The sequence below is a fragment of the Marmota monax genome, unplaced genomic scaffold (genome assembly GCF_021218885.2).
Source record: "Marmota monax isolate L192 unplaced genomic scaffold, Marmota_monax_Labrador192_F-V1.1 WCK01_AAM20220418_F8-fsc00064, whole genome shotgun sequence".
Lineage (NCBI taxonomy): Eukaryota > Metazoa > Chordata > Mammalia > Rodentia > Sciuridae > Marmota > Marmota monax.
The window spans coordinates 6525810-6545734 of NW_026694542.1; the positions used below are offsets into that span (position 1 = coordinate 6525810).

A 19925-nucleotide genomic window follows, 5' to 3' on the forward strand; every position below is an offset into this window, starting at 1 on the left:
AATAAGTATGAATGCTTTTCCCCCTCAAAACTTTACCTCAAATTGAAGAAAAGTTCATGTAGTTCTATTCATTTGAATTTGTTTAGAATGTATTTACTTTTTCCCCTTAAAGTACCAGTTGCCTATTAAAAAATTTCAGAAAAGCTAAAAAGTGTCACAAAAAGAAAGTAAATTTTATTCCCTATGCTTAGTTGATTTACATGCTTTTAAAAAAACTTTGGGACCAAGAGCCAGGAGTGATGGCTTATGGCCTGTAATCTTAGTCAGCAACTTGGAAGGTTGAGGCAATCAAGGCCTGCCTCATCAACTTGAGACCCTGTCTCAAAATAAAAAAGAGCTGGGGATATAGGAGACTGGGAGGTCTATGATCAATACTGGCAGATTCAGTGTCTGCAGAGGGCACAGTTCCTGGTTCTCAGATGGCACCTTTTTGCTTTGTCTGTACACGGTAGAAGGATTAAGACTGTCTCTGGGGTGTCCTTTATAGGGGTATTATATTTGTACTCATGAGGGCTCTAGCCTCAAGATCTAAGCATCTCTCAAAGGTCTCACTCCTTACATTATCATGTTGAAGTTTCAATATACGAATTTGGGGAGGACAGACAAACATTCAGACCTTAGCAGTAGACATCTTTGATATTTTGTATTTTATTTATGGTATATATTCATATATATTCATATATAGATTTACTACTCTTAGTATATGCTGTAAGTCTGAAGTTTCCATTCTTTGTTGACTCTTGAAAATTCTCCCCTATTACCAGTATAATTCAGTGGTAGAGTGCCCTTCTTCAAACCCCAGTATTGCACAAAACAAAAGAATCTTTGGGACCATACTTCTTATATTGTTTTATATTCTAATATATTATTTTAGTTGATGATGCTTTATAAAAATGTATTAATCCATGTTGTATTTGCAAAACTTTCTTTTTGTGTGTGTTTGTGGTGCTGGGGATGGAACCCAAGGTTTTGTGCATGCTAGGCCAATGCTGTACCACTGAGCTACACCCCTAACCCCTTCAACGCAACTTTAATTGCTGCATAGGGTTCAGTTGTACAAATGTATCATAATTTGCTTATTCTCCTATCTTGAATCATTAAGGTTGTTTGCAGTATTTTATTGTGATAAGAACCACTAACATGAGTTTTACCCTCTTTAAATTTTAAGTCTACAATATATTATTGTTGACAGTTTTGTCTAGTATTGTACAATAGATCTCTAGAGCTTAATTATCTTGCTCAAGTGAAATTTTCTGGCTTTTGGTTAGTAACTCCTCATTTCTCCCTCCCTGCCATACCACTCTCCCCACCCTGCTCCTAATAACCGGCATTCTACTCTGTTTCTATAAACTTGTTTGGGATTTTTTTTGCTGTTATAAATGACAGCATGTGTACATCTTTAACTATTTCTTGAAGAATGTATACTTCTTCCTAATGTAACATAAGCATTTTACTGTATTACTGAAAATTCATTTTAAGTAGATATTATACTCTAAAATGGATATATTGTTTTATTTTTCTTTTAATAGATTCAAAGTCCAAGTGGAAATTCTATTTTGGTAAATGGATCATTGTCTGCCATGGATATACACAAAATGATGATTGATAAAATAACGTAGCTGACCAGTTATTGTACAAGTGCAAGTATAGTCATTTTTAAAAGTTGAGAATAGCAAGAATGTACTGGAACCAAGGGTCTTAAGCAAACACTTCGGTTTTACCCATGTGTTAGAACCCAAATTTACCAATACAGCTAAAATATTTCAGAATCTTTTTTTTTTTTTTTTTTCCTTATCCTCTGCTCCTGGGGATTAAACTCAGGACCTCCAGTACGCTAGGCAAATGTTCCACCACTTAGTTACATCCTCAGCCCTTTTTATTTTATTCTGAGACAAGGTCTCTCTAAGTTGTCCCAGCTGGCCTCAAGTTTGTGATCTTCCAGTTTCAGCCTCCTGAGTAGCTGAGATTACAGGCGTTTGCCATTGTGCTGAGTGATATTTCAGAATCTTAGTGGATTACTCCACACTGGATGTACCAGTTCTTTAATTTTCTACGTCCTTTAACTTTCTACATTTCTCATCAGTTAAAAAGAAGAAGAAAAAAAGGCTGGGATAGGGTATAGGGGAACTGTTAAATTATGTAAGTATAATTACCATGAGAAATTGTAACAGCTGACGTTTTAAACATGTAGTATGTATGAAGTGCATTGCTAAACTAGTATATAGAAAAACTTATAATAATCCTATAAAGTAGATACAGATTACAGAATATAGATATAGAAAGAATGTATAATCTACCTGAGATCATACATTTAGTGAATGGTAAATTTATTGAATTTACCCTTGTTCTTATTTAGCAGTAGTAAAACTTTTTTTTTTCCTTCCCTCTTTAAGAGAGAGTACCTCATTGTGTTTCTCAGGTTGGCCCTCAACTTCTAGGCTCAGCTGATTCTTCTGCCTCAGCCTCCTGAGTAGCTGGACTACACTATTCCTGGCTTAGAAGTAGACTTTTTGTCATGTTCTATTCTCCATAGACCTTTGTACTTTGCTCTAAAAGAATTATATCATTCTTGATATCCATTGGACAGTTTTTAATTCATTATTTTGGACCTTTTTGAAAATCTGTTAAAAACTGTACATTCTTTTTCAGAAAAATTTACAGTACATAGATTTTGCATACATTTTCATATGAACACGTGTCCCTTTAACTCTATTTGGAGATCCTAGAATAGTAGTTTATATTAAATTTAAATGAGTATATGAATCACCTGAGTTGCTTATAAAATTGCAGATAACCTGACCTCACTGTTAAAGTTGGGTGCATTAAGTAGGGAGTTGGATTTAGAATCTGTCTTTTTGACAAATACTTAAGTGATTTGGATGGCAGGATGTTTTAAGATCACAAAACTGTCCTGAATCATTGCTGAATTCATTGCTGTTTTAGAGCGGCTATTACAAAGTATTATTAACAAATGAGTGTGTAGTTTTATAATTTTATTACTAATACATCTTTAGTTTCCAGTTTTCTGTTTAGAAAAATCTCATGTATGTTTGGAAAAATATGTTCTACTTAAATATTATTTGCAAATGATCTAGACAGATTATTTATTGGTAATCAGTGACTCTTCATTGCCTGTTTTTCTTTTCTTTTTTTAAGGGGGTAGGACTTTCTCTAGTACAGTTGTTTCTTAACTCTTTTTCCCCCAATGCTTGGGTTTACACCCAGGGCCTTGTTCATGCTAAGCATGCACTCTACCACTGAGCTGTGCTCCCAGCCCCTAGATGATTTCTAAGTGGTTTAGAATAAATTATTCAGTTAAAATTGCCTCCTCAATTATCTTTATTTGTAGGATGAACTTTCTGATGTTAGCCAAGGTGGATCTAAAGCTACCACTCCAGCATCAATAGCTACTTCAGATGTGGCAGCAATTCCTCCTGATACTCCCTTAAAGGAAGATAATGAAGGATCTGTGAAGGGTACTGACACACCAAATAAGTCAGACATAAGCAAACATATTGAAGTGCAGGTAGCCCAAGAAACTAGAAATGCATCTACAGGTAAGTGACCCTAGTTCTTAATCAACAAAGTGTTGAGTAAAACTCAGATGATGTGGGAAAGAGAAGAATGTGTTGGGGTGTTGCCTGCTTTAGATATATAAAGATGGTAGATAATTCATTATATTTAATGTAAATAAACATTAAAGAGATAATAAAGTTTTGGAAAGAGATATTGGGGGTTGGGAGGCTAGAGAGCTTAAAAGGCAGGAGGACAACCCTTTTCTGTCCTCTACCTAAGTATGTTAATCTGTTACTTTAGTTTCTCTATTTTTCACCCCTTACATAGAAATGGAAGCAGTGCCTTGTACCACTACACTATGTCCCCTCAAGAAACACAAATGAAAACTTAATAATTTCTGAGATTGACTATTAACTGAATGTATGACATTGGCTAACCCTATGTTTCCTAAAACCCATTTTTAAAATGATTGCATTTTAAAAATATTTAAATGATATATTCACAACCATAAAAGCAACAGGATTTGCATATGAAGGCATGTATGATACACGTTTTGTTTATTTCATCATGTCCTTCTTTAGGCTCTGCTGAAAATGAAGAGAAGTCAGAAGTTCAAGCAATCATTGAGTCCACTCCTGAATTGGATATGGACAAAGATCTCAGTGGATACAAAGGTTCAAGGTACTGAAAGTGTCAGATTAAGACATTTTATCTTTCCTTTTCCTTACTTTTACCATAAGCACTCTATTCTTTGGCATGTGACCAGACAAGAGTAGTTTATGTTTTTCTGAAGAAATATTGGTATTATATTCCAATTTCTGTTCTTGAAAGTGAACATTACACATGGTTTAAACTGTGAAATGTTACTCTTGCAGCATCAGGGATTTGGCGTACAGGGATGGATGGTGTCTTTGTTTTGTACTGCTATAACACTATCTGAGACTGAGTAATTTAGAAACAGAGATTTATAAAAGAGATTTATTCTCTTCCAGCTTGAAGGCTAGGAAGTTCAAAAACAAGGTGCTGCAGTTTTGTTTGTCTGGTGAGGACTACTCTTTGCCTCCAAGATGACACCTTGTTGCTGCATCCTCTGGAGGAGAGAAATGTGGTGTCATCACATGGCATAAGACAGAAGGGCAAGTTGGCCTAATGCCATGTGAAGCCTCTTTTATGAGGGCCTTCATCCATTCAGGAGGGAGGAGCACTCATGACCTAATCACTCAAAGGCATTACCTCTTAATAATATCACATTGGCAACACCAAAATTTTGGAGGGGACACATTCGTACCATAGTAGATGTGGGAAAGGAAAACTAAGAGGTATTCCATATATTTTTTTTTTTTAAGAGAGAAGAGAGAGAGAATTTTTTAATATTTATTTTTTCAGTTTTCGGTGGACACAAAATCTTTATTTTATTTTTATGTGGTGCTGAGGATCGAACCCAGCGTCCCGCACATGCCAGACGAGCGTGTTACTGCTTGAACCACATCCCCAGCCTGGTATTCCGTATTTTCTATACACTTGAGGAAACAAAAAAGAGAGTTGAAGGAAGTAATAATTTGAGCAACCTTTGTTCCTTCCTCCAGATAAGGAAAAAGAGAAAGTACTTTTGCCTTCCTTAACTAATGATTTCCATTACTAAAAGAAAATAGTCTCATTTCAGTGTCATTTTACAGGAGAAGGCTGTTTGATGGTGGAAGAAAATGGTTAAGAATGGTTAGGTAGCATCTTAATCAAGGTTATCTGAAATATGTTGATGTTCGCAAATGTCAGATAGAAGCTATTGACTATATTCAGATTTCTTCCATAAATTTTATCTTTTAATTAATTAATAATGACCATAAAAATACATGTCATTTATGGGCTGGGGTTGTGGCTTAGTGGTAGAGCACTTGCCTAGCCTGTGTGAGGCACTGGGTTTGATACTCGGCACCACATAAAAATAAATAAAGGTCCAACAACAACTAGTAAATTTTTTTTTAAAAAAAGAATACATGCCATTTATTAATCTCTGCTAATCCATTGTGCATTACACTACAGAAGTTAAAAACATACGCCTAAGAGTAAGACTGTATGAGTTCAAATCTTGGCCTTGGATTTGAATTTTAGGTTTCTTTATCTGTAAAAGGGGATTATAATAATACCCCAGATAGTTATGAGGACTAAAAGAGCCAATGTACTTTAAATCATTGGCAAAGTGAACCAGGTACTATGGCACATACCTTATAATCCCAGTGATTTAGGAAGCTGAGGCAGAAGGATCACAGATTGAGGCTTTGCCTAATCAATTTAGCAAGGCCCTGTCTCAAAAATAAAAAAAATAAAAAAGTTGTAGTTCAGTGTTAGACTGCCCCTGCATTCAACTCTCAGTACTGCAAAAAATAAAATCACAGGCAAAGTACCCCATTCAACAAAAGTTGACTAATAGTTTTCATCATTATTTTATATAATTCTGTTGTAATTTTCACTAACCTTATGAAGTAGATGTTTTCATCCTCATTTTACAGATAAAGAAACTCAGAAAGGTATAGTAACTTATCCAAAATCACCAAACTAGCAAAAAACAGAGCTGAAATCAGAGTGTAAAAATGAAACTGGCATACATATATATACAACATACATACATACATATATATACAACTAAAATATATTTTAGTTGTAGATGGACACAATATCTTTATTTTATTTGTTTGTTTATTTATTATGTGGTACAGGGGGTGGACAACCAGTGCCTCATGCATGCTAGGCAGGTATTCTACCACTGAGTCACAACCCCAGCTGAAACTGGTTAAGAAATTCACCTTCTTCTAAGCATAAATTTAACTACTTATTTATATAGCTTGGATCTGTTGTAACTTTTGACATTTTGGACCTCTTTAAATTTTTATTTATTTATGTATTTATTTATGTATTTATTTTTGCAGTTGTGGGGATTAAACCTAGGTCCTCACACGTTTACACACACTCCCACGGAACTCATCCACAATCCTTTTTTATTTTATTTTGAGTTAGGATCTCACTAAGTAGCCCAGTCTGTCCTCAAACTTTGAGACTCATTTTCTTGGCTTAGCCTTAAATTTTATTCTTAGTAGAATAAGTGTCTGAAATTTTAAAGTCAAATAATACTGTAGAATTATAATTTTATCTCAACTTTTGCTAGTATTCATTGTTTCTTTTTTTAATATTTTTTAGTTGGACACAGTACCTTTATTTTATTTATTTTTTTTTTATATGGTGCTGAGAATTGAACCCAGTTCCTCACACATGCTAGGCAAGTACTCTACCACTGAGCCACAACCCTAGCCCCTCATTGTTTCTATTATTATAATAACTACCAATATTAATCACAGATTATCCACAGAATGAAATATAGTTTAATTTCCTTTCTTTTCAACTTTGTGTTTTTCTGAAATTATTGTAGTCTTAGAGGTTAAATTTGCTGAAGATTGAGCCCATGTGGTAGGCAGGCGCTCTACCACTGAGCTTTTATGTGGTGCTGAGAATTGAACCCAGTTCCTCACACATACTAGGCAAGCACTACCACTGAGCCATAGTACCAGCCCCCCCACCCCGTATATTTCTCAAGTATAAACATCCTTATGACCAAACCCAGAATCTTTTCTAGAGCTCTCCCTCCTGTGGCCTTCTATTGGCCATTCATCAATCTGGACTTCGGTATTTGCTCTGGTTCTGAGATATGCTTCATTATTAACCCCAGGAATTCTCTTTCACCTCTCTCTATTTCCTAGCTCCCAAAGCATCCCACTTCTTGATTTCTGCCTTTATTTCTACAGTGCTTATTCTTACTAGCTTTCTGGGTAAAGGATGCATGAGCTATAATTTTTTTGAGAACTGAGAACTGTGACAAATATCATTTGTAGATATGTTTCATAGTTTGACTAGATATAGAATTACAGGTAGGAAAACTTTTTTTTTTTTTTTTTTAGAATTGCAGAGATATGGTTTCATTATCATGTTGAGTTCAAAGTGGTGCCATTTAGGTTCACAAGTCTTTGTATATACTCTTCAGAAACTTTTAGGTCTTATTGTTTGGTTTTTGATTGTTTAAAAAAAAATCATTAATCTGTACTTGGTTTATCTTCTTATACAAACTAAGTCCTTTTACCTGAAAATTCTTATCTCCCAGGTATGAGAAATTCTCTATGTCTCCTTATTTTTGTTTCTTTTTTTAGAGAGAGAGAGAGAGAGAGAGAGAATTTTTTTTTAATATTTATTTTTAGTTTTCGGTGGACACAACATCTTTATTTTTTTTATTTTTATGTGGTGCTGAGGATCGAACCGAGCGCCCTGCACATGCCAGGCGAGCACACTTCCACTTGAGCCACATCCCCAGCCCCTTATTTTTGTTTCTTACTCCTGTTCTAGAACATTTGTTAGGTAGATATCAAGCATATTGGACTGATCCTCATCATTCCTGCTTCCTCTTTTCTATCTCCTCTATTTTTTATTTAATTTCAAGCAAAACTTGATTTTTTTCTCCCCTTCGCCCCAAGTTTTTCCTTGTTCTTGAATGGTTGCTTCTTAAACCACTTACTGTTCTTGTTTGGATGCAATACTTATTCTGGAAATTTTTTTTTTTTTTCTGTGTTGCTGGTGCCGCCTCATTGTTTGAGTTAGCACCTTCTTCACATACTCTTTTTTTTTTTTATTTTTAATTTTTTCAACTGCAGATGGACCCAGTATCTTTATTTATTATTTATTTTTTATTTGGTGCTGAGGATCAAACCCAGTGCCTCACATGTGTGAGTCAAGCACTCTACCACTGAGCCTCAGCCCCAGTCCCCATACTCTTTTGTTTGGACTCTTTCATAATAGTCTTCTCTTTTGCGGGGGGTGGGAGGAATGGGGGGTGGGAGTGGGGTGGGTAGTGAGGATTGAACTCAGGACTACTTGACCACTGAGCCACATCCCCAACCCTATTTTGTATTTATTATTTAGAGAGAGGGTCTCACTGAGTTGCTTAATGCCTTGCTTTTGCTGAGGCTGGCTTTGAACTCAAAATCCTCCTGACTCAGCCTCCTGAGCCACCGGGATTGCCTGGCTCCCCCATGAAAGTTTTTTTTAAATGTCTGGCATTCTGTGACTGTTTTGTGTATACTTGTGTAAAAACATTGATTCTCTGGTTTCTTGTCTATAACATTTAAACTTGACTTCCAAGGGTTGGGGTTGATTGCTTACCCAGCATGCATGAGCCCTGGGTTTGACCCCAAGCACTGCCCAAACTGTGCTGAGAAAGGTGGTTCCTTTATTCTGGTGGATTACAGGTCAGTCTGGTATTGTTTCTTGTGCAGTCTTCCTGTCCTTCTGTTTGACATTCTCCATTGAATGCTCATCTCTGTAGTTGCTGGTATCTTTAAGTCCTACATCTTTCATGAGTTCTGGCATCACATTGTCCTCCTCCTTAAACCCCCTGACAGTTTAGGTTTCAGCTTTCTATAGTTTGTTACATCAGTTTCTACTGTTTGCTCATCTGTTTTCTATCTTATAGAAACTGATTCACGTTTCATCTTCTCTAATCCTTTTTTTACACACACTCCCCCATTTCCTTTCTCATTTTGGGTGGTATATACCTTTCTACTTTCTTAACTGTCATCTTAGTCAGGTTTCTGAATTATTGGGTGCAAATGACTGTGTTTATTAGTTCACCATGATTAAATGGAAATCCTGTACTGAGTGTTTCTATCAGTGTAGCATTGAGGTAAAAACAAACTTTCCCATTTCCCTCCATACCCCTACAAAAAATGGCTTATAATGTATATACTATTTTGCAGCTTAGTTTGTTTTTTTTAAAAAAATCTTTGTATAATGGGTTTTCTTATTTTACAAGTTCTATTTTAATGTTTTTAATCATAGAGTTGAACATTTTGACTTTATATGTATATCCATAACTTATTTCATTGGTACCCTATTAATAATCACAGGTTGTTTCAACTTTTTGCCACTATAAAAATGGTGCTCTGACTTTCTGTTTTTGATACTGGGGATTGAACCCATGGGGGCTCTACCTCTAAGCGACTTTCCAGCCTCCCCCCACCCCTGTTTTAAATTTTTATTAGTTATTGATGGACCTTTATTTATTTGTTTATATGTGGTGCTGAGAATCGAACCCAGTACTAGGCAAGCACTCCACCACTGAGCTACAACCTCGGCCTCTCCCCAGCCCCTTTTATTTTTTATTTTGAGTTAGGGTCTTACTCAGTTGCCAAGGCTGACTTTGAACTTGTGATCCTCCTTTCTCCCATGATTGGGATTATAAGTGTGTACCATTGCACCTGACTTACTCTGATCATCTTTTTCATACATAATTGCTTGTGACAGGACTTTCGAAAGACTCTTTTTGGACATAGTGTTCTTGGGTCAATTTTAATACTGTCATATTGTCCTTAAAAGAAAAATGAAAATGCCATGCTAATTTATACCAGACAACATAAAACATGGTAGATAACATCATGAATTCTAAAACCAGACTACCTGAATTTGAATTCTGTTTTTTTGTTTTTCCACTCATTTACTCAGTGACCTTGGCAAATTCCTTAATCTTTTTAGTCTTTATATTCTAAAATTGGTGTGATAGCAACACTTGCTTTGTGGAGTAATTATGAGCCTGAAATAGATAATCTGTATGGGACACTTAGACCAACCAGTACCTGATACAGAGCAGTATAGCTTTCATTTTGCTGATGTCCTGGGATCTCACAACGAAACATGCTATAGTTTTCTTTACCAATTATCTCTGAATAGTTTTGTGGGAATTTCTTAGGAAACCTTTGAGAAGTCTTTTAAAATTATATTTCATAGTAAATGTAACTTATAGGTAAGGTATTCTTATGTTGCTTTGCTCATTGTATTAAAAATATACTATCAAAGTTTTTGTAATTAGTTGATTTGGTTTTGTTGTTTTTGTTGCATAGCACTCCCACCAAAGGCATAGAGAACAAAGCTTTTGATCGCAATACAGAATCTCTCTTTGAAGAACTGTCCTCAGCTGGCTCAGGCCTAATTGGAGATGTGGATGAAGGAGCAGATTTACTAGGTATGGCAGCTCATCTGAAGAAATATCATGCTTTAAAAATACATTTATTTAATGATTTGATTCAAAATTTTCCCAAGTGCTTGTTGGTACAGAATTATTGCTCTTTTAGGAAATGACTGATATATTCTTTGAGATCATAAAATATATAAATGAAAACATTTTCTTATGGATATGCTTATAATTGAATTCATTTAAATTTGTTTTGAATTCATATAACAATTTATTGAACTCCTCCTGTATTCTGAGAACAAATATTAACATATGAGGAACACAGTCATAACAGTGATATGTATGTGTGCATAAATGTATGTTTGGACAGTTTTCTGACTTACATAAATCTTACTGCTGACCTTAATAAAATACGCAATCATTACACTTGATTTTTTTGAACTTAATAGTGTTTTACCTATGGAAAATGTAATAATTTTAGAGTTTGTGTTGAACGGGGCATGTAGTTCAGATGCCCTGGGTTTAATCCTCAGTTATCCTCTCTTCCCCCGCAAAAATATTTGTGTTGAACATGTAGTTTGAAAAGAATAACACATTTGGACTGAGTGCAGTGGTGTATACCTATAATCCCAGTGGGTTCAGGAGGCTGAGGCAGGAGGATTGCAAATTCAAAGCCTGCCTCAGCAACTTAGCAAGGCCCTAAGCAACTGAGTGAGACTTGCCTCAAATAAAAAATATTCTTTGAGATCATAAAAGATATAAATGAAAGCATTTTCATTTCTGAACTGGCCTAGGGACGTGGGCAAATGGTTAAGCACCTGGGTTTGATCCCTAGTACAAAAAGTAAAGAAAAAGAAAATACAAAACAAGGAAAAAATACCAAACAAACATACTTGGCCTTTTCACTTTTCTGGCCCTTAGTTTCTTTATGTATAAATGAAAGGGGTTCCAGCAAACTGTGGTTTATGAGTCAGATCCATCTGACCTTTATGTGTCAGTGAAGTTTGATTGGAACACAGTCCTTCCTGCCATTTGTTTACTTATTCTTAATAATTGCTTTTGCCCAACAGGATTAAATAATTTGCAGCAAAGATTATGTGGCCCACAAGCCTAAAATACTTGCCATCTGCTGCTTTATAGGAAAAGTTTACCAATTTCTACTCTAGGTGATCTCTGAAGTTCCTTTGAATAATAATTACATGATTCTGACTCATGTAAATTAGCATTGCTGTACCTTTTTTATCCTCTAAGACTTTTTAGAAATTGAAAACTACATAGAATTAAAAATCTGTGACCTTGAAATAGATATAGAGCTACAAAAAATGTTGTGTATGTTAGTGTAATCTATAGATTATATTGTTTTCAAAAGGTGTTATTTGTCAATTGTTGTGAATATAGTATGAAGTGACGTTGTTTGTATTAATTATTGTTTAATTTATTTGTTGCCAGTTACATCGTTGACATAGTGAAGTATTAAATAAAAACCCTCAAGTTCTATCTAAACAATCATCTAGTAGAAAGTATATAAATTTAACTATTCCTAGTTCGATATCAACATACTCTCACCATTGAAAGTCTAAGTAAAACATTGGAAGAAAAATTGTATGAATTTTATTTCTCAAGGAAGGTTGGAAAGATTAATTTTTAGAGAATATGCCATCTTTACATTTAAATTTATACCTTAGTTTTCAATTGTACTTTAAAAATTCCTTTTAAGATTTGATTGAGGGCCTGGGGTTGTGGCTCAGTGGTAGAGCTTATATGTGTAAGGCACTGGGTTCTATCCTCAGCACCACGTAAAGTAAATAAAGAAATAAAGGTATTGTGTTATGTACAACTAAAAAAAAAAAAAAAAAAGATTTGATTGAGCCAGGAATGGTGGCATATGCCTGTGATCCCAGTGAATCAGGAGGCTGAGGCTGGAGGATAGAGAGTTCAAAGCCAGCTTCAGTAATTTAGTGAGACCCTGTCTCAAAACATTAAAAGGGCTAGGGATGTGGCTCAGCTGTAAAGCACCCCTGGGTTAAATCCCCAGCACCCAAATAAATAAATAAAGGACTGGGGATGTAGCTCAGTGGTTTAATGCCCCTGGGCTCAATCCTAGTATCACAAAGAAAACAAACAAGATTTGATTGATAAATTACTCCTTGGCAAATTTGAGGTATGGATGCCAAGAATATTAGGTTGAAGAACTAAAAGATTTTAAAATTTATATTCATATTTACTAGTACAATAAAATTCACTGTTTTTTGTGTTCAACTTTTTGAGATTTGACAGGTGCTTAGTGTTGTGTAACTACCACACAGTGTGTAAACACCACAGAATCAACATACTTCCCCTCTCCAAATCCTTCATATTGCTTCTCTTTATTATTAATCAGCATGAAGAATTTTTGGATATAATTTGTACACTCTGTTGCCTCATAACTCAATAGTGAGTAATAAAAGAGGCTGGTGGCACCAAACTTTCTTTCTCTGCAAGAATTAACTTTGGGCTGGGATTATAGCTCAGTGACAGAGCACATGCCTAACATGTGTGAGGCACTGGGTTTGATCCTGAGCACCACATAAAAAAAAAAAAAAAAAAAAAAAAAACCTAAACAAATAAATAAAGGCATGTTGTTCATCTACAACTATAAAAATGTTTTTAAAATAATCAATTTTAATTAATTCAGTAACTGTAGTGCTGGGAATTGAACATAAGACCCTGTGCACACTCAGCAAGTACTCTACACTGACTACATCCCTAGCTGTCCCTATAAAAAATAAAACAATACAGTACTCTGAAACACTTGTGGTCTTTTAATTAGGTCAAGTATTTGGTGAAAGTCCTAAAATTAAGCATAATAAATTGATTAAAAACAAAATCTTGATTCTTTTGGTTTCCTTTCCATGATGAAGATAAGAAAGAAAATGTAAACTGCTATCTTTTGCATTTGCAGATATTAGTATATTTCAGATTAGAATATTTTAATATATTAAGTTCAGTGCCTGTGTCCAAAATGGTAAATGAAATTTCTAAGGAATATGTTTGTTCCTTGGCTTCTCTTGTGTGTGCAATTCAGTGATAACAGCTTAAGTAATACTCACTAAATGGGAGATAGTTTAGCTAATAAAATTGTTCTCCAAGGCCTTTAATTAACCTTGGGTTGTTGAATCCACTATCCATTTTCATTTTTTAAAAATTAGTTGTAGATGGACACAACACCATTTATCTATCTATATATTTATTGTATTAGGGATCAAACCCAATGTCTCACACGTGCTAGACAAGTGCTTTACCACTGAGCCATAACCCCAGCCCTCTTTATTCATTTTTTAAGTTCCTATATTATTATAAAACGGTTTTCTCCCAGGACTTAGTTCTTTAATCGTTATACAGTTGTCCTTTTCTCCACTTTGTCACTCATGACTACATCCCTAGAACTTGGAAATCATATGTTCATAAGTCAACTCTTGAGATTTTTCTTAATTATCTTACATATTTCAACTTCTCTATCACTATTAACTTCTTCCCATTATCATTTAAACATATTTAGGTCTTTTCTATTTAAAAATAAGAATATTTCCCTCTTTTGACCCTGAAACTCATTGTCTGTCAGCTATCACTCATTTTCTTCTCATTTCTAGTTACACTTGTTATGCTACAATATGTGCTATGTGCAAAGCACTGTATCTATGATAGTGAGCAAAACTTCAAAACTTCTTGTAGTCTTTAACCAGCAGGACTTCACAGTTTTACTTGCTCCTCATTCTACTGCTGTCTGGCATTCTCACCAACCTTGCCTTCAATAGCCTTCTTGGTTGTGATTCTTTCTCAGTTATTTTACATGACTTCTCAAAAGTAGTTGTCTATAAAACTATCCTTGTTGGGTTTCTGTAATATCAGACTTGTCTTCTTCCTTTTCTGCCTCTGGCTTTTCCTTTTTGGTTATCTTACCAGGATATGCTTTCTCTGCTCAATTTTCAGATATCAGCTTTCCTGTCCTAGGCCTGCTTCTTTCTTTGGGAAATCATATTTGCTGTCATTGTTTCTTAATTTTTGTGACTAATGTAAGTTTTTATCTCCATCCCATCTTTTTTCCTAGTGTCACAGACTGTGATTTCCAAACTGCCTACCTATTGCTCCTGTGATGATTTACAGGACTCTGTATTTGACATGCCTCAAGCTTAACTCATAATCTTTGTTGATTGTCTCCTATTCTTGCACCAGTATGTATTGTCGTGGTGAATGAACAGCCTCATCATCTCTTCTCTTGCAGCCAGTCCCCAGTTTGTTTGTTTTCTCCTAAATATGTTCAGTGTGGATAGAACAACTGCATTACTGCATTTTTAGCACATAAGCACAGAAACTAAATGAACAATGTTGTGAAATAGTTCTAACGGTTTTGTTTCATCTCTAAATCTGCTTCTTCACTTTTAGGGATTAAAAATCCCTTACGGGAGAATTTTTTAAGAGAGCAATGTACCTTTGGAAAAGTGTGTACAATAAGATATAATGGGGCATACTTTCTCAAGGGTTTACTAGATAACTCTGAAGCCTATCTGTGGACCTAACTTGAGCATCAGTACTAATATTCAAATGAGACTTCTATAATTTAAAAACTGTCAGGGAGTTCCCCACCCCCTTGTTTTTAGTAGTCAGTTTCAAATATGTTAGACTTAAGTTTATACTTAGTTTAAGTCTTGAATAGAGATGAGACCTCTTCAAGTAGTATTTTTCCTATAATTATAATGAGTTAGTTTTTATTGATATATTTTGAAGTGAAAAAATTTGAATATTCCCACTTAACTTATGCACTGGATTTTTTTTTTCCTTAGTGCCAGGGATTGATCCCAGGGCCTCATACATGCTAGGCAAGCATTCCACCACTGAGCCACATTCCCAGCTCTGTGCACTAGATTTTAAAAATCTCTTTAACTCTTCAATGTTTAAGTTTAAACTTTAGAAGCTAGATTTTAGGAAAAGGTTCTCATGGGCATATATTTCTTTTTTTTTCCATTTATAATATTTATTTATACTTTGTCTTTAATATTTTCCCTATATTGTTTCAATTTCTTGTTACCTCTCTCTCATTTTAAAATAAATGAGTTTACTTCTTGCTTTCAGAAAATAATCTAATTGAGATTCTCATTCATTTTACTCTTGGGCTGCTTACCCAGGGGAATATTCTGGTGTGTATACTTTTAAATTATTTTATATTACTGCTTTATAAGCTAGGTGTTCTTGCCTGCTGTTCTCATTTAATGCTTTCTCATCATTTTTTTTTCCTGCTCAACTTTTTTTTTTGCCCTGCATATATTTTCATCTTTTATGCTTATATATTGTTTGTGATATAGTAAACAAGTAAACATATTTATTATTTGAACTTTTTCAGTTAGTTCAAACTCAGTTTCTTCTGTCTCTGTGTCTTTATTGAAAGGTTAACATTTGTGTTTAAAGCAAACAATTTGGCAGAAGTTATTTTGGGGCTGGGATTTAGAAAGTTTTTTAGTTTTCCTTTTGTTTTTTCAGTTTATAAAAAACATATGGCTGCCAGGTTAAATATGTTGGTAAAGACAAAATATAAGTCCATGGGATTTTTAGCATGCCTAGGTTTGTTTTGTTTGTTGGGATGAGTAAAGTGATGGATTTGGGGTGTTCTTGTTTTGTAATATTCTTTAATGTGTTATTTTATTTCTTCATTTTCTTATGAGAAGCTAATTAAGTAGCTTTATTCTCCTTAAAGTCTGCTTTGGATATGGCATTAAATGTTCTACATGCCTGTTTTACAGTACCAATTAAAATATTAAGTATAATTCTATAAAATAACAATCGTATTATTATTTCATAGGTGGTATTTTATAGGAAACCTTGTATTATTGACTTAGGGCTTCTTCTTCTTTTTTTAATACTGTGTGGGGATTGAACCCAAGACTTCACACATGCTAGGCAAGCACTCTGCCACTGAGTTACATCCCAACCCAAATTGTGGGTTTTTCAATCTAATTATATTGAATTTTATTGTGAGAGAGAATTGGTAAAGCATTTTTTTAAGTGTACAGAGAGCATCCTTATGAATGAAGGAAATCATCTTTATTTTTTGTTGTTTACACATCATTGTGCATTAAATCATAACACTGATTCCAGATGTTTTTCATGTCATGCATAAAACTTTATAGATTAATAATCTGTTTTCATGCTGTTTCTTACATAAAACATTTCTTGTTCTTTGTTTTTGCTTTACATGGAATGCATGGGCTTTAAGACCATAATTTCTTTGGTAAGGTTTCATCTGCCTTGGGGTTCTGTCTCTTTTTTGACCTTGTTTCTGTCTATTCTGTATTAATAAAACCAAATTTTTAGGCAGAAACCTAATATCAGCTGTGATTTAGAAACAATTTCTGATCTACATTAATGCCATTCTTTTTTCTCTCTAAATAATGCTACTTGTTAGAATATTTGGCAAAAGATTTTGATCTTTTTGAAATATTATCTATGAGAAATAAAATATAGACTAACAGATTTAAAGAAGACCAGCAAGAGCTGAGTGCATTAGCATAAACCTGTAACTCCAGCTAATTGGGAGATTAACACAGGAAGATTGCTTGAGTCCAGGAATTTTAAACTGTCTTAGACACCATAGCAAGGCCCTGTCTCAAAAAAAAAAACAAGAACAGAAAAATTGGACAACAAGATGTTTAGCTTTATTTTGTGATAATTATTTATAATTTTAAAATTTATTACAAGCATATATGTCAAATGAAACTAGATGCACAATAAGATTTCTTAGAGGATAGATAAAATTTATGACTATAGCTTATATATAATTTGTTACACAAATTTTCAAGGTCTTTTATCATTTGTTTTTTGATAGGAATGGGTCGTGAAGTTGAGAATCTTATACTAGAAAATACACAACTGTTGGAAACCAAGTAAGTATGAAATTTTAACAAGGAATAAGAGATAATAAATTTTCTTTTGGTCCAAGTCAGTGACACTTCATCAGTTTAACACAGCACTAATTCTGTCTTTTCTCCCTCTGTGAAAATATGTAATAGGACCTTTGCAGAACATAAATTTTTGTTTTCTTTCCACTTTATAAGTATCCATGCCTTTCTCTTAATCTTCTGGATGTGTCCAGTACTTGTTTTTTGATTTTTTTTTTTTTTTTTTTTTTTGCTCTCTTCTCTAAGATTTGTCTATGTTCTTATCTCTATTTCTGCACAAATGATTTGATACATGCCCAGCCCATTTCTATGGAACTTTCCACCAAGGTTGTATATTCTCTAGTACAATTTATGGAGTCTTAGGCCCTCAAGCAATGTGAAATTTTATTTAATGGAGCAAATCATTTGTCATGTGGATAAAAAGTAGACTGGGTCCCCTCATCAATTTGCTATGTCAGATCACTGTGGAACATGTATAGATAGTCACCCAAAATACAACTATCAGAAGGTCCTATGTCCACTATATCTAAAGAAACTACCTCTTGAACTTTTTTCTTAAATTTCTCTCCAGTTCAGAGTATTTTAACTTCAAGGAGTTATTCAACTTTATTGATTGGGCAATCTCTCTTCAGAACTCACAAACAATAGAAGCTAGGTGTAGTGGCACACACTTGTAATCCAGTGATTCGGATGGCTGAGGCAGGAGAATTTCGAGTTCAAGGCCAGCCTCAGCAATTTCGCAAGACTCCCATCTCAAAAAAAAAAAAAAAAAAAAAACCATAGAGGATGTGCTCAGTGGTAAGTGTCCTAGGTTCAATCCCCAGTGTGAGTGTGAAATTCACCAGCCCTTATCTCTGCAGTGAGCAGGCCTTCCATTTACCAGCTTGTCATCCAGATATTATCATTTTTGTTTGTGTCTTGATGTGAAAAGTATTAAAAAAGAAAAAAGAAGAATTTACTAATAATAGTAGTTGCCTTAACGTTAATTTGCTTTCTTTTTTTGGTACTTACAGTTGAACCCAGGAGCACTTAACCATGGAACTACATCCCCACTTTTTTTTCTATTTTTTATTTTGAGACAGGGTCTCGTTACGTTGCTGAGGGCCCCACTAAGTTGTTGAGGCTGGCTTTAAACATGCAATCCTTCTGCCTCAGCCTCCCAAGTCACTGAGATTACAGGCATGTGCCACCACACTGGGATTAATCTTGGTTAATTCTGATTTTTTTGTTGGTCTGTCTTGTTTTATCCATTCTTCCTTTAAATAAGTGGGAAGAATAGTAAGCACTTGAATATTTTTTATTCTTTTGCTTTTGTTTACAAATAGCATCAGGCAGAATGTCCAAAAGTCTTCAGTTATTTAGCTTTATGATTGTACAGTTACTTTGGGGTACAAAGGAATAATCTGAAAGACAAAAGAATATTCGTGTAATCTTGCACTTGAAATATGTGTTTCTTAGAAATGCTTTGAATGTAGTAAAGAATGATCTGATAGCAAAAGTGGATGAACTCACCTGTGAGAAAGACGTGCTGCAAGGGGAATTAGAGGCTGTGAAACAAGCCAAACTGAAGCTAGAAGAAAAGAACAAAGAATTGGAAGAGGAGCTCAGAAAGTAAGTTTTGGCTGTACTGCTCTAAACCAAACTGTCTTTGCCAGGATGCCACAAAAGGTTATAGGTATAATCCTGAGCTTGAGACCTTTAACTCTCTCAAGTCAGGAAGGGCCAAGAGCTCCCTGGAGAGTGTGAAATGCCCCCAGCCCTTATCTTTGCAGTGAGCAGGCCTTCCATTTACCAGCTTGTCATCCAGATATTATCATTTTTGTTTGTGTCTTGATGTGAAAAGTATTAAAACTATTCACGTATCTTTGATAATAAGGAAATTAAAATTCATTTTTTTCTTCACCCAGTTTTTTATTTTTGGTTTTATTTTTTAAGGAATGCTATGATAATATCTTTCTGAATTGAAGGTAACAAAATGCCCTTTTGGAACAAGAAAAATAATACTTTAGTGGTAGTTAAAATTCTTCACCTACACTTTCAGTATTTTGAAAAGATGAACTCAGTTTAAATAACATGTTTTGTTTATTTTCCCACTAGAGCTCGTGCAGAAGCTGAAGATGCAAGGCAGAAAGCAAAAGATGATGATGATGTAGGTTTATAATTTTGGGATTTTTATCTTACCATGTTTTGATATTTTTGGAAAATCTTGCTAATTAAGATTTGGATGTATAGCATTGTAAATCTTTTAAATAATTAGAAGACATGTGTATGGGTAATGAAAAGGATAGCTCATGCTTCCCCAGAGTGTTCAGGTGCTAAGCTTTCTAGCTACATGCTGTGTTTTTATGTTTTTTCTGTTTCTGTGCTCTGATCTGTGGTTTGCCTATTCAGGTTCAAAGACCAGCTGGAACATTTTGGGTTTTGTTGTTTACCATTTATTTTGTTTCATATTTTAACTTAGAAATATGAAAGCCTGG

The 19925-nt window shown here is 34.5% G+C and overlaps 1 protein-coding gene across 8 annotated transcripts in view; it reads left to right on the top strand.

Annotated features, from left to right (window-relative positions):
- The window catches only part of Spag9 (sperm associated antigen 9), a 134094-nt gene that overhangs the window by 68524 nt on the left and 45645 nt on the right, over window positions 1-19925 (top strand). For all 8 annotated transcript variants that reach the window (XM_046420624.2, XM_046420625.2, XM_046420626.2 and 5 more), the window contains 6 exons: window positions 3350-3557; window positions 4098-4197; window positions 10449-10570; window positions 17376-17433; window positions 18907-19059; window positions 19546-19597. In XM_046420624.2, coding sequence (XP_046276580.1) covers window positions 3350-3557; window positions 4098-4197; window positions 10449-10570; window positions 17376-17433; window positions 18907-19059; window positions 19546-19597 — 693 coding nt within the window. The remainder of the gene's footprint in view (window positions 1-3349; window positions 3558-4097; window positions 4198-10448; window positions 10571-17375; window positions 17434-18906; window positions 19060-19545; window positions 19598-19925) is intronic.